This window comes from Necator americanus, chromosome X (genome assembly GCF_031761385.1).
Source record: "Necator americanus strain Aroian chromosome X, whole genome shotgun sequence".
In the NCBI taxonomy this organism is placed as follows: Eukaryota; Metazoa; Nematoda; class Chromadorea; order Rhabditida; family Ancylostomatidae; genus Necator; species Necator americanus.
This window is the reverse complement of record NC_087376.1, coordinates 11,503,522-11,516,210: the sequence shown is the minus strand read 5'-3', so window position 1 is coordinate 11,516,210 and position 12,689 is coordinate 11,503,522. Positions and strand designations below refer to the sequence as shown.

General features: G+C 42.4%; 3 protein-coding genes across 5 annotated transcripts; 1 reads left to right on the top strand and 2 right to left on the bottom strand.

Moving 5' to 3' along the window:
- Positions 1-259: 259 nt before the first annotated feature.
- RB195_022418 (uncharacterized protein) lies at positions 260-3,637 on the bottom strand (the record flags this gene model as incomplete). 2 transcript variants are annotated; one of them, XM_064209534.1, is made up of 2 exons in its annotated part: positions 260-277; positions 2,711-3,637. In XM_064209534.1, the coding sequence occupies 2 exons, from the start codon at positions 3,635-3,637 to the stop codon at positions 260-262; spliced, it is 945 nt and encodes a 314-aa protein (XP_064065415.1). The 2 variants fall into 2 exon arrangements, with proteins under 2 accessions (XP_064065415.1, XP_064065416.1); XM_064209535.1 differs by lacking the exon at positions 260-277 and having other exon boundaries at positions 2,495-3,637.
- RB195_022419 (uncharacterized protein) lies at positions 1,610-2,041 on the bottom strand (the record flags this gene model as incomplete). Its single annotated transcript, XM_064209536.1, has 1 exon — positions 1,610-2,041. One exon carries the CDS (start codon positions 2,039-2,041, stop codon positions 1,610-1,612), a length of 432 nt encoding a protein of 143 aa, XP_064065417.1.
- A 2,220-nt stretch (positions 3,638-5,857) lies between the features above and the next one.
- Positions 5,858-8,830, top strand: RB195_022417 (uncharacterized protein; the record flags this gene model as incomplete). Of its 2 annotated transcripts, none has more annotated exons than XM_064209532.1 (1): positions 5,858-8,830. In XM_064209532.1, the coding sequence occupies one exon, from the start codon at positions 5,858-5,860 to the stop codon at positions 8,828-8,830; it is 2,973 nt and encodes a 990-aa protein (XP_064065413.1). The 2 variants fall into 2 exon arrangements, with proteins under 2 accessions (XP_064065413.1, XP_064065414.1); XM_064209533.1 differs by having other exon boundaries at positions 5,930-8,830.
- Between the last annotated feature and the right edge of the window lie 3,859 nt (positions 8,831-12,689).

The window sequence follows — 12,689 nt, the reverse complement described above, 5'->3', positions numbered from 1 at the left end:
ACTGATGAGTCAGCGGTGAGCTATATTAATTTATTATTTTCGGAAATCCTTAGTATATACTGCACTACTCTTTACAGATACTTTAATGCCAATCTAGGACTCCGAAGGCTCAAAAAGTGCAGGACTCAGGATTCGCAGCTGTTGTTACTTTTAATACTTGAAAATATGGTTTATATAGTAATTCAAACTGAAATCAAGAGATGAAAATAAACGTTAAATGAATTGAATATTTGACAGTATGACTGCAAGGAAATTATTTTCACATATTGGAAAGACGCTACAATGTTATCGATAAATGTTGTAAAAGAGTTTCATCTTCTTTGTACTAGCTACTCTTATTTCTGGAAGTAAATAACTAAGTCAGTCGGAGACCTATGACCTAAGCATTAGTCTTAAAGGATCTATGTGTGCGTGTGAGATTGGCTCACGGTAATATGGGATTTATACCCAGGAAGAATTCAGCGGTTCAGTGGTTGAATGTTTATCAAAATATAGAAAGTCAAGAACACTACAGAAGAATGCCGGCCTGCTCCGGCCAGTACATGAACAAGATCTGCATAAACGCGCTGCCTCCTTGCCATCTGGTCGGCAAGGAGGGGACAGTATCGCATCGAATAATAAACTATCAATTGTCGCGTTCCGAGGTCGGAACACTCCGGCAACACAACAAAAAAAGTATCTATGCATTACATAATAAAATATATCGTAGTAGCATGGAGTTTTCCGATTCTTCTTTCTCGGAGAATTTCGAGTCCAATATTTACTGGAGTTGACGAGTGGTGAGTTTTGCAGTTGGGTTAGCGGAAACGAGTAGAAAATGGTTGGAAGACCGCGGATGTTGATCAAAAGCGTGATATGCGGTGCAATGCACGCAATTGATGCCGTAGTCTTTCGTATCATGACCTGTGTATTTGAAGTTCGGTACAGCACCTACCTGCGCAGGCGCAAAGCAGTTTCAGTAGAAGAATTGTTATGGAAACAACAGTTTTTAGCAGTGTAACGACAATTTTTATCAATAGTATAACGATGGTGGGCCCCAGTACATAGGTGATCCCTATTGTTATTGCCATGGTACCTAGCGTTCCAAGGGTCAATTTCCAGTGTTCTTTAAGAACTTTCAAGAGTGGCTGAAGATCAGGTAGATCAAAACTTCCAAAGTACTCGTTTGCGCTTTTGAGCGTTTGACACTTTTGCTGTATCAGAGCGTTACTAAACTTCAGATATGTTACATTAGTTTTGTTCGATGGCCCACATTCGATGGAGAACACTTGAGATTCGCACTGGACGGGTGCCCAGGCATTAAAGCGAGTTATGCACGAGACTTTAACTTGTGCTCTTTCAAGGCAATTATAGCAGCCTTTTATTTCTTCGAATGTTATATCACGAGATTGTTCTGTGATGTAATGCGCGGTGTTGAACATAAGGTTTGACTCAATAACAATAGTGGTTTCATGTTGGTGAGTATAAGCGTTGATATTTCCTTCTTCTAACCTTTTTTTTTTGTGAATGGGATTTTAATGGAAAGTACATTTGTGATCTCTTTACGCAAATTCCGAATAGAACCAAGCGGGCACTTCCATTCTCTTGGAGCCTTTAGATTTTCACAAGTTCAAACCATGCGATTTTCGCATTTTGAAAATTCTTCTTTCGCTTGGATACATGACTCGCATTCCACAGGGAGACTAAAATCATTTGGCAACATTAGTGCCTCGTTTTCGAAAACAGCGAATCTTCTGTCCATTAGAGGAAAATGTGGTTTTTGAATTGAAACTGCGGTAATCAATAGCTCATCGTACTTGTGAGTGACGTAGGGTGTCAGAATTATCGATTTTTCTTTTCCTCTGTTATACATCGTTATTTCAATGTCAACCTGCACTGTTGGCGTCCACTCCATGCAGCGCATTATTTCAAACACTGACTTACTTTTTGGTACTTGCGCCAGACGCAAGAATGAGCATGCTGGCATTGGGAGAAGACATCCGCAGATAATACCGCCGCATGTTTCTTCACATGCAATGTATCCAGGATACTTTGAGGCCATATCTAATTGTGGTATAGTATTATTCGGGTACATTATATTACAAATATTTTGTGTGCAGGATCCCATTTGAGCGCATCTCGTGGTGCGAAAAAACTTGTGCATCGTGTCTCTTGTGAAGAAGAGTGAAAGTTTGCTGCAATTGAGTTTTATGCCGTTATTTTTCATTCTTATCATACTCACTGTAATATTTAAGTAGTTGATTTGAATACAGATTTTTGAGTGAATTCTGTTAAAGAGTATTTCTTGTCTAAATTCGAATAGACATCTGCCTCTTGACGCGCACACCATTTCTGCGGTGTGCCTTGTGTAACCATGTTGACAAGCGAATGTAGCACTTTTGAATGCTAAAGTGAACAAAGTGACTACTATTAAAGTGTTTGCAATTAGAGGAGATAGTTTGAACGTGCTCAGTTCGCACTCAACTTGTACATTAGTTCTTCTCTGCCTTTGTCTTCAGCACCTGCGTATGGACCACGCCATACCAATCATGGGCACCAAAATAGAGTACAAGACTATGGATACAGTAAGAACGGCGCCAAATGGCCAACAATGTGGATTTCCTAAGAGTGCTCTACTCAAGATTGTTGAAGACGCCGCGCAAAATTCGTGACGCTCACATTTCTCGATCATTGTTATTACTGCGTTTCTCAAGTAGAAACGTATTTTTACCGTTACAGGCTTGTCCAATGGTGAAACAGGAAGAGTATACCTAATTTCTTCCGTAACATTTTTGAGTGACTTGCATTCATGATCAAAGCACAATTCGAATTGTCCTCTAGGAGGTGTTATAAACGCGATACCTTCATTGCAAGCAATACTGGTGTTTGGTTGCGCATTACCAGGGTTGATTAGAAACAAGGATAGCATTGCCGTTATTACGCAGGATACTGCTGATCGAGCAGATGTAGGTGTCATCGATCTGTCGAGGTCTGTTTCGAATTCTCGAATGACGTTTAAAGCGCGAGATTTAGAGGTTCTGGCTAGATGATTCCTAGATTGAGTTGTGGTTGGGATATGGATACCATTATCCATTATCTCAGAGTTTCGTTCAACCGATTTTTGGTTGTCAGGCACTGGACGAATTTCTAGAGGGTATATTTTATTAACTGGTCTCTGCAAAATTTTGCGGCTAGGCATTAGAATTTTAGCGGACCTTATCATGCCGTCTGCGCTTCGTACTAAATCTTCTGTTTTACCGTATACCCATTGTCCTCTGGGCAGTAATTCCTGTTCAACCAAAGTAATTTCGCCGACATGTGGGATTTTACTCACATGACGTTTCTGATTCAATTGACATCTATGGCTGTCACGTAAAATAGTAAGATATTCAGTGTTCCATTTCTCCCAGAACTTTGTTGCAATGTTTTCTGAAGATGCAAGCGCTTCGTAAGCTTGAGCAGCTGTCTGTATCAACTCTGGCTCAAATGTGGGATCGTTTCTGAAGTTGGACGTTTCAGAGTTTGGAATTGAGAATTTGAAATTTCCTTGTAGAAAATCAATAGGTCTGAGTGGAATTTCAGAAAGATCAGTTGCTGTGAGTTTTGTGAGTGGACGTGTATTTGTAATTGCCTCTATACGAGTGACTACAGTAGCCATCTGTTCAAATGACAGTTTCTTTCTTCCAACTGACTTTTGGAAACTTCTTTTCACAGATCCAACAAGCCTTTCTCATACACCACTCATCCATGGAGATGCTGGTGGGTTAAAAATCCATCTAATGCCTTCCGAGGCACAGTAATTCATTACTGCATTCCTTGTTGTTTCATCACTTTCGAACAACTTTTCAATTATTTTCTGAACAAGTTTGAAATTTGATCCACAGTCTGTTCTCATTAAAAGAAGTACACCTCTACGCGATACAAAACGAATAACACTATTGAGAAACGCCGCCGTAGTGAGGCTTTCTACCACTTCCAAATGAATTGCTCTGATTGCAAGGCAGGTGTAGAGACATATATACATCCTTTCATTCCTGTTGGATAGAAATGGTCCCATAAGATCACATCCTACGTTTTGAAACGGTTTGCTTATTGTCACCCTATCTGATGGTAGTGGTGGCATCTCTGGAGCTCCAAAAGGCATGCCTTGGCATCTCTTACAAATAGTACAATCTTTTATGTACTTCTTAATTGCTCTTGATGGCTGCGGGATCCAATATTTCTGTCTAGCCAGAGACAGTATGTGATCTTTGCCACAGTGAGCATTGTTGAAATGCAAGTCTATAATAATGAGTCTAGCAAGGTCAGAGTCATTATCGATATAAATAGGCATTTTTGTATCTAAAGGTAGATTTGCATTTCGAATTCTTGATTTGTCTCTTATGACTCCATTTTCATCTTTTACGAATATTTGGTTCGGAAACCTTTTTTGCAGTTTTCTCATGTTGGAATTCCTATGAAATGATGCTATGATTAATTTCTCACTTAAGCGCATCTCTTCGCAGTCAATTAGCGAGTCGGGGTCAAAGCGCAAGACTGTAGATATTGCAATTGATGTCAATCTAGTAGTATTACATCGATTGATCCATTTGTACAGCACTTTCGCAACTCTAGATACAGTTCGTAACGCTGTCTTGAGGCGTGAAAATCTAGATAGATCCACAAGCGTTGAGTTCGCACTATCAATATTACTCTCAGACTCATTTGAAAATCTCCGTGAAGAGTCTTCGACTCTTCATAGAGATTTTCAAATGTTTCCATTTTTTCCATAATTTCTTTTCCATTCAAAGTATCGATAGAGCGTAGTTTCCAGCTAGATGGCTCTAGAGCCAGCCATTGCGGCCCTCTCACCCAGATGTGTGAGTCGAGTTGAGATGATGTAAGACCTCGCGTGCCTGCATCTGCTGGACTGTTGTGTATTGGAACATGGAAAAGTTCACGGAAATGCCTTTGCTCTCAACCAGAGATTTAAGTTTTTCAATTCGGTCTTTCTGATTGATTATGAAAGCTGGAAGTTTTCGAGAGGAATTAATCCATTGTAGAGCAATTTCACTATCAGTGACAAGATTGAAGTGATCTATGCTCCTTCCCAATCTCATTCCAATAACTATTCCAAGCAATTCTAACCTTGGAGTTGTTTGCCGGCATTTTTTGGGAGTCAACTTTGACTTTCCGCTAATCAATTGCGTGACCTCGTTAGTGTCATTATGCCGCAGGAAGGCGCAACTTGATATAGCAAGATTGCTTGCATCACAAAATATCCATAAATCTGTTTTTGAAGGGTGAAGATTTCGCACTTCTGTGAGAATTGACCTGGGAATGCTGATACTTGCACCATTAATCTCTTTGCAGATGGAGTTCCATCTTTTAGTCATTACTGGATTAACATAGACATTCCACTTAATTCCAGTGTCATAGATTTCTCGCATTAGCGATTTCAACTTGATAAGCAATGGTGCAGTTACACCTATAGGATCGTATACAGAATTTATTATACTAACCACATCTCGCTTAGTAAGTAATGATTTCGACGGAATATTTACTTTCACGTTAAACTGATCAGTTTCTGTGTTATATTTAACACCTAAGAATTTGATATCACCAAATGGTGATCTGTCTGCTGCAAATCCTACCTCACGCCTCAAAGCGGCGCAGCGGTGGCCCTGGCCGTCGGGCAGCTATGGTGGCGAGACTTCGTCTCGGCAGGTTCAACCATGCCACAAAGGTGTCCGGCTAGTAGCCCGGTCCTTGGGCCAAGGCTACAGGCTAGCTAAGTGAGGAGGTAGTACGACGATTCCGGTGCCAGCCTGCTAGCTTGCTAGTGCGACAAGCCGACCGAGGACAACACCCCCGTCGCGTCATACTGCTAATGTCTACTATGTGTTCTTCAGAAGCTAGGGCGTACCCCAGAAGCGACGCGCATTGTCCTCGCCCGGGCAATGTGGCAAATATGCGAGGGCTACCGGCTAGAGGACGAAGCCGGCCAAAGAAGTTAGTCCGCCATCGCCAGCAACATCCAGTGCGCTTGGCAACACTTAACGTTGGGACGCTTACTGGAAGAAGTCGTGAACTGGCAGACAGTCTCAGAAAACGCCGTGTTGACATATGTTGTGTACAGGAGACTCGCTGGAAAGGATTCAAGTCAAGGGAATTAGGCGATGGCTACAAGCTGATCTACCACGGCACATCAAATCGCAATGGCGTTGGTATCATATTGAACGAGTCGTTTAGAAATAGCGTCACAGCGGTGGATCGACTATCGGATCGCTTGATGGCTGTAAAAGTAGATACAGGAAAAGTGGAATTGCGAATCGTCTCTGCTTATGCGCCACAGATGGGCTGTAGTGAAGAAGAGAAGGCGTGCTTTTGGGAAGATCTGGAGCAGTACGTCCAATCCCTGGAAAGCGAAGAAGTACTTTTAATCGGAGGAGACTTCAACGGACATGTCGGTTCCCGGAAAGACGGATTCGAGAGTTGTCATGGTGGATACGGCTATGGAGCTCGTAACGACGACGGGTTGCAAATCCTGGAGTATGCTGTTGCAAGTGACTTGATCATTGCTAACACGCAGTATCGGAAAAGAAAATCGCATTTGATCACGTACACCAGCGGCGGTCGTGAAACACAAATAGATTTCTGGATGTTACGCCGACGAGATCGCCGACTTCTGCAGGATTCAAAAGTCATCCCTACAGATCATGTCGCTGCCCAACACCATCTGCTCGTTATGGACTTGAAAATCTCCCGTCCAAGGAAGAGACATCCAAGGACTGAAACACAGCGCATCAAATGGTGGAATCTGAAGGATCGAAAGGAGGTATTTTTCGCGTCCGTGGCTCCATCTACACTTCCCCACCCTACTCGTAGTGTGGAGGAAATGTGGTTGTCTACGTCCAGCGTTATACGCTTGACCGCGGAAAACACTCTGGGAAAAACGACTCTAGGTAAGCCAAAGGTACAAAAGGCTACGTGGTTTTGGAACGAGGAAGTTCAGGCGGCAATTCGTGAGAAGAAGTCCAAGTATAAGCTCTGGTGGAGGACGCGTCAGCCTGAAGATCGGGGTGCTTACCTAGCGGCGAAGAGGGAGGCTAAGAAGGCAGTCTCCAAGGCGAAGTCGGACCGCTACAAGGCTGTGTACGACATGCTTGATACCAGAGAAGGCGAGCGGGCAGTGTATCGTTTAGTCAGAGCACGTCATCGCTCAACGTTGGATATGGAGCACACCAAGATCGTTAAGGGAGCTGATGGAGCCGTTCTGCGCCGCTCTGGTCAGATCCTGGAGAGGTGGCAAGAGTACTACAATCACTTGTGTAACGAAGAGTTCTGTCATCCTCCCATCCCAACCGTTCCCAGCGTCGAGGGTCCTGTTCTACCAATTACTGCCGTCGAAGTCAGTGCTGCCCTCGCAAAAATGAAGTCGAACAAGGCAACCGGTCCTGATGATATACCTGTTGATATCTGGAAGCTGCTAGGAGATCGAGGGTCCATGTGGCTCGCAACTCTATTTAACAAGATCGTTGCAGAAGGACGGACTCCAGACGTTTGGCAAACTTCCGTGACCGTGCCTGTCTGGAAAGGGAAAGGAGACATTGCTGACTGCACCTCGTACAGGCCTATACGACTGCTCTGCCATACGATGAAGATTTTTGAGCGTGTCCTGGAAGCTCGTCTGAGGAAAATTGTTAGCGTTCCACTCAACCAGTGCGGTTTTGTGAAGGACTGCAGCACTATAGATGCTATCCATGCTGTCCGAATCCTCCTGGAGAAACATCGAGAGAAGAACCGCAGTGTGCATCTTGCTTTTCTCGATCTCGAGAAAGCTTTCGAGCGTGTCCCACATGAGCTGTTATGGATGTCCATGAGGTCGCATAGAGTACCAGAAGAATATGTGAGGTGGACGAAGCTGCTTTATGCGAAGCCTACCAGCGTTGTACGATGTGCTGTTGGAACAAGCAGGCCACTCCCTGTACGAGTAGGGGTTCATCAGGGTTCATCCCTCTCACCTCTGCTGTTCATACTGTGCATGGACACGATAACGAAGGAAATCCAGAAGCAGCATCCGTGGACTCTACTCTTTGCCGACGATGTCATGCTCGCGTCGGAGTCTCGAGATGATCTTCAGAAACAAGTACAGTCTTGGAAGGATCAGCTGCAGCAATATGGATTGCGCCTCAACACATCAAAAACTGAGTACATGGAGTGCGGACCAAGGATAGAGGATGGTTCAATTCGTGTTGATGGCACCGAATTAAACAAGGTGAACTGCTTCAAGTACCTTGGATCCAAAGTGACTTCCACAGGCGACATTGATCAAGAAGGTCGAGCACGTGTTAATGCTGCATGGATGAAATGGAAAATGGCAACAGGGGTACTGTGCGACAAGAAAGTCCCTGTTCGACTGAAGTCGAAGATCTACAGGACGGTTGTGCGTCCTGTTGCCCTTTACGGATGCGAGTGCTGGCCGACAACGAAAGCCTTGGAAAGAGTGCTGCACGCTATGGAGATGCGGATGTTGAGGTGGACGATAGGTGTGACGCTAAAAGAGAAAGTATCCAACGACACTGTGCGCTCCATCTTCGGTGTCGTCCCGATAACTGAGAAGATGAAGGAGGCGCGACTGAGATGGTTTGGTCACGTATTGCGGCGGGAGGAAGATTCTGTTGCCAAAACCGCTCTGAAGCTCGACGTTTCAGGAGTGAGGCCGCGCGGGAGGCCAAAGATTCGCTGGTTAGACCGTGTGAAGCTGGATATGATAGATGCACGTTTGTGTACGGCTGATGCAATGGATAGAACCAAATGGAAGACAAGAAGCAGAAAAGCGGACCCTGCAACAACGCGGGACAAACGCTAGGAAGAAGAAGAAGAAGATGGTGATCTGTCTTTCTCATGGATTCCCTCATTTACTATCTGAGAATTTGACACATATTCTCGTAGGTTCATACCAATTTCCTCGAAAGGATTTTTTGATTCGACATACTTCTTCAAAGCTTCCTGCTCAGTTGCAGCTGTCAATAAAATATTATCAACATAAATGTTTCTTGCTATTTCATGTGAGAGTGGGGTATTCTTTGCATTTAAGTAAGCAAGAATTGCTATATTCAATATGCTCGGAGATGCGGTAACGTCGAATGGCAAACGGTTAAATCTGTAAACAACTATGCTGTCCTTTATCGGCATGCGACTGATGTCTTTGACCCACAGAAAGCGACAAAGGTCTTTGTGCTCGTTCACGATTCTGATCTAAGTGAATGCAGCTTCGATATCGCATGTTAATATATACTTGTTAATTCGACTGCGAAAAAGGATATCATGAATTTTATTAACGAAAGATTCACCGGTGTGAATTATATCATTTAATGATAGTTTACCTCTTTGTTTCGAGGATGCATCAAATACGATTTTAAGAGGTTTCGTTTTTGAAGGTTTCCACACTCCGAAGTGTGGCATATAATAGGTGCCAGCCGCGTTTTTGACTGGTTCATGTACTTCTTCGATTATGGAATCTTTGAGGTAATCATTCAATATTTTGCTGTACCACGATCTTTGCTCTTTGTTGGTGGCCAGCTGTCTCTGTGAGGACTCGAGCCTACGGTATGCCATCGCGTAATTATCGGATATATCGATTGCGTTGTCCTTAAGAGGAAAGGGTGCAGTTACAAAACTGTTCTTAAATGATATAGTTTTCGAGTACTTTTCAAAATACTCAAATGTTTTTTCATCATTTGAAAATTCATTGGTGGAAATTCCTATTCCATCCAATTCGAAAATCTTCTGAAGTATATCTGCTTCACTTGGCTCCTGAACGAGCGTAAGACTATGGGTAATCTCTTCGCTACTTACATTTACCGCACTTGTACTGCGACCATGAAGAGTTGGACCTACTAATGTTCTGGCAACATATAGTCCCGACGGTAGTCTTGTTCTAGTGCTACTCATAACAAATTCGTAGTAGTAATCTAATCCAATTAGAATTTGTGGATTTTGGTGTTCACCTCTCAATCTTGGATTGGACAAACAAATATCGTTATCTTGAAGGAACTGCTTATCTTGTTCTAAAAGATATGCTGAACGAAAACCGTTAGTTATCACGGGTTTTGTTTGTACCGTTAGATGAATCTCTTTTCCAAAAACTGTAGAGATTTTCAATGGAACAAAGAAGGTTTTAAATTTCTAAGTATGGCCACCAATGCTAGACATGGTGCATATTTCCGTTTATTGCTTTGGGAGTCCAAATTCCTCTGCTGTACGTTCGTTTATTATAGTTCTCTGTGCACCAGTATCAATAAATATGAGAACTCGCTCATATTGGCCTGCTTTGTTATTCCACATATTTGCTTCGGCAGTCATGGGCACTAATTGGTCTTTTGTGGTATTGTCGTTAGAATCGACTTTCACGAAAGAATCACTTTGAATTGGATTTTCAGTGTGTACATTTGAAGTTCGATCTCGTTGACGAACGTCATTTTGAGGTGCGATTGCGCAATCCGGCATTATTCCCTCTTATTTCGCCAGTAAGGGGTCTTCTGTTGTTTGTTGCTGCATTGTTACTAAAGCGCAATCGATCTTGCTGATTTGTTACATTCTCGGATGATCTTGTAAGACATAAGCTTTGATTATGCATCCTTCCACAGTGGGGACAGTTTGGCCTACTACACTGATTACTTTTGTGCTGGTCGCTGAAGCATTTCCAACAGCGATTGGAGTTAATCCCAACGTTCCTCTTCTGTTGGATATCTGTTACGGTTCTGCAATTATGAGCAGAATGCTCAGAGCTGTCACAGAAAATACACTGCCTATCATTTTTTCTTGTCTCTGACCTTTCCTTTTTATTTCTGTGTTATCGGTCTTAAAACGACCTTTTAATCTTGATTCAACGAATTTTTTTTTTTAGCGTTGATCTCTTTTTCGAGTTGCTCCATAACGTTTTCTACTTTCACATCTTCCATTTCTTGGATAGATATAAGGACATTTTTCACAATATTGTACGGAAACTTCTCCGGTATTCTTTTTGTCCACGTGGCATCTTGTGTATTGGGTATATCCTGGCCCGCCGATATCATTTTGTTAATCAACATTCTTATTTTGTCGAAAATATATGTGCAATTCTCGGCATTATTCCTTGCACATGGAAGATCGATTAGTTTCTGCACGATCTTTGCTCTATTTACAGGTTTGTTACCATATTTTTTCTTTATAGTTTCAACCATCCATTTGTAATTCTGGGGAATTAATTGTATCCCTTTGATGGTTATTTCCGCTCTTCCTCGACGACTATCTTTGAGAAGAAGCATTTTCTCAACTGTACTCAGTACTTTATTCTGGTGTACCAAAGTTTAATAGACTGCCCAGAACTCTGGAAATTCTTCTTCATCTCCCAAAACCTAGGAAGTTTCATTTGACTTGGTTTGAGAATTCTACTTATGAACTCTTCTTCGATCGCATCTCTGCTAGTATCAGAATGATCCTCTGACAGCCATACTGCGTCATCTGGGCTGAAGGTTTCGTCATTACTTTGACTCATTTCATTACTCTGTTGCCGTTCTGGCACTTCCTGTTTGTGGCGATCGATTATTTACATCTTCAAGATGCGTTGCTATTCGTTGGTTTCTATGTAATTTTATTCCCAACTTCCTTGCAAATTTATCAGCTTGGCTTGCTGCTTCTGTGGCTCTTGCTTCTAGCATGAATATCATTTCATTTGCTCTTGCCATGATATCAATGAATTTTGTTTCACTTTCAATTTCCTCGATTTCTTTTTCGGGGTCCTTTTTGTTGCCTTTTGTTTTGGAATCATTGTATTCCATCTGCAGTTTGTCTATCAGTGACTGGCATGAGTTTCTACTCTGTTCGATAGTTTTTATACTACCTTTAATAAGGTTGGTTGAGGTCAAATATGCCTAAAACATCTCCTCATCTGACCCATTTGGGTTACACTCTTCTTTGTAGAGTGAAAATTTCTCCAGAAGTAGCTGGAGAGTTTTGGCGCTATGGGCCATAGGTTTTCTATGGAAAACCAAAGACATCTTTCTCGATGTTGCACAGCTAGGGGCTTGCTGCAGTTTTACGGCACTTTATTTGGCCGATGCACCAGAAAATTGTGCGTGTGAGATTGGCTCACGGTAATATGGGATTTATACCCAAGAAGAATGCAGTGGTTCAGTGGTTGAATGTTTATCAAAATATAGAAAGTCAAGAACACACAGAAGAATGCCGGCCTGCTCCGGCCAGTACATGAACAAGATCTACACAAACGCGCCGCCTCCTTGCCATCTGGTCGGCAAGGAGGGGACAGTATCGCGTCGAATAATAAACTATCAATTGTCGTGTTCCGAGGTCGGAACACCATGGCCGTAAGCTAAAGTTACTAAAAGAAAAGAAGAAGATAGAGCTTCCATAAGTAAAAGCGCAGTTCAGTACCAGCAAAGCAGTGAGAACATTAATAAAGAAGAATAACGTATAATCTACTAATAAAGACTACACTGACGTGAAGAACGACTGAAGAAACGACAGAAACTGAAAACACACGTGAAGAGAAAACAACAGAAGTTTATAGAAGAAACATATATCTTCAATATAAGCAATGTAGTAATAAATTTGAATAAAGAACAGTAGCATATCGTAGGTGAAGGTAGGCTGATGTTAGGGACGACTTCGAAGAAAGGAGAGAAGATTAAAAACGCAAAGTGATGGAAAGAAAACAACATGAGTTT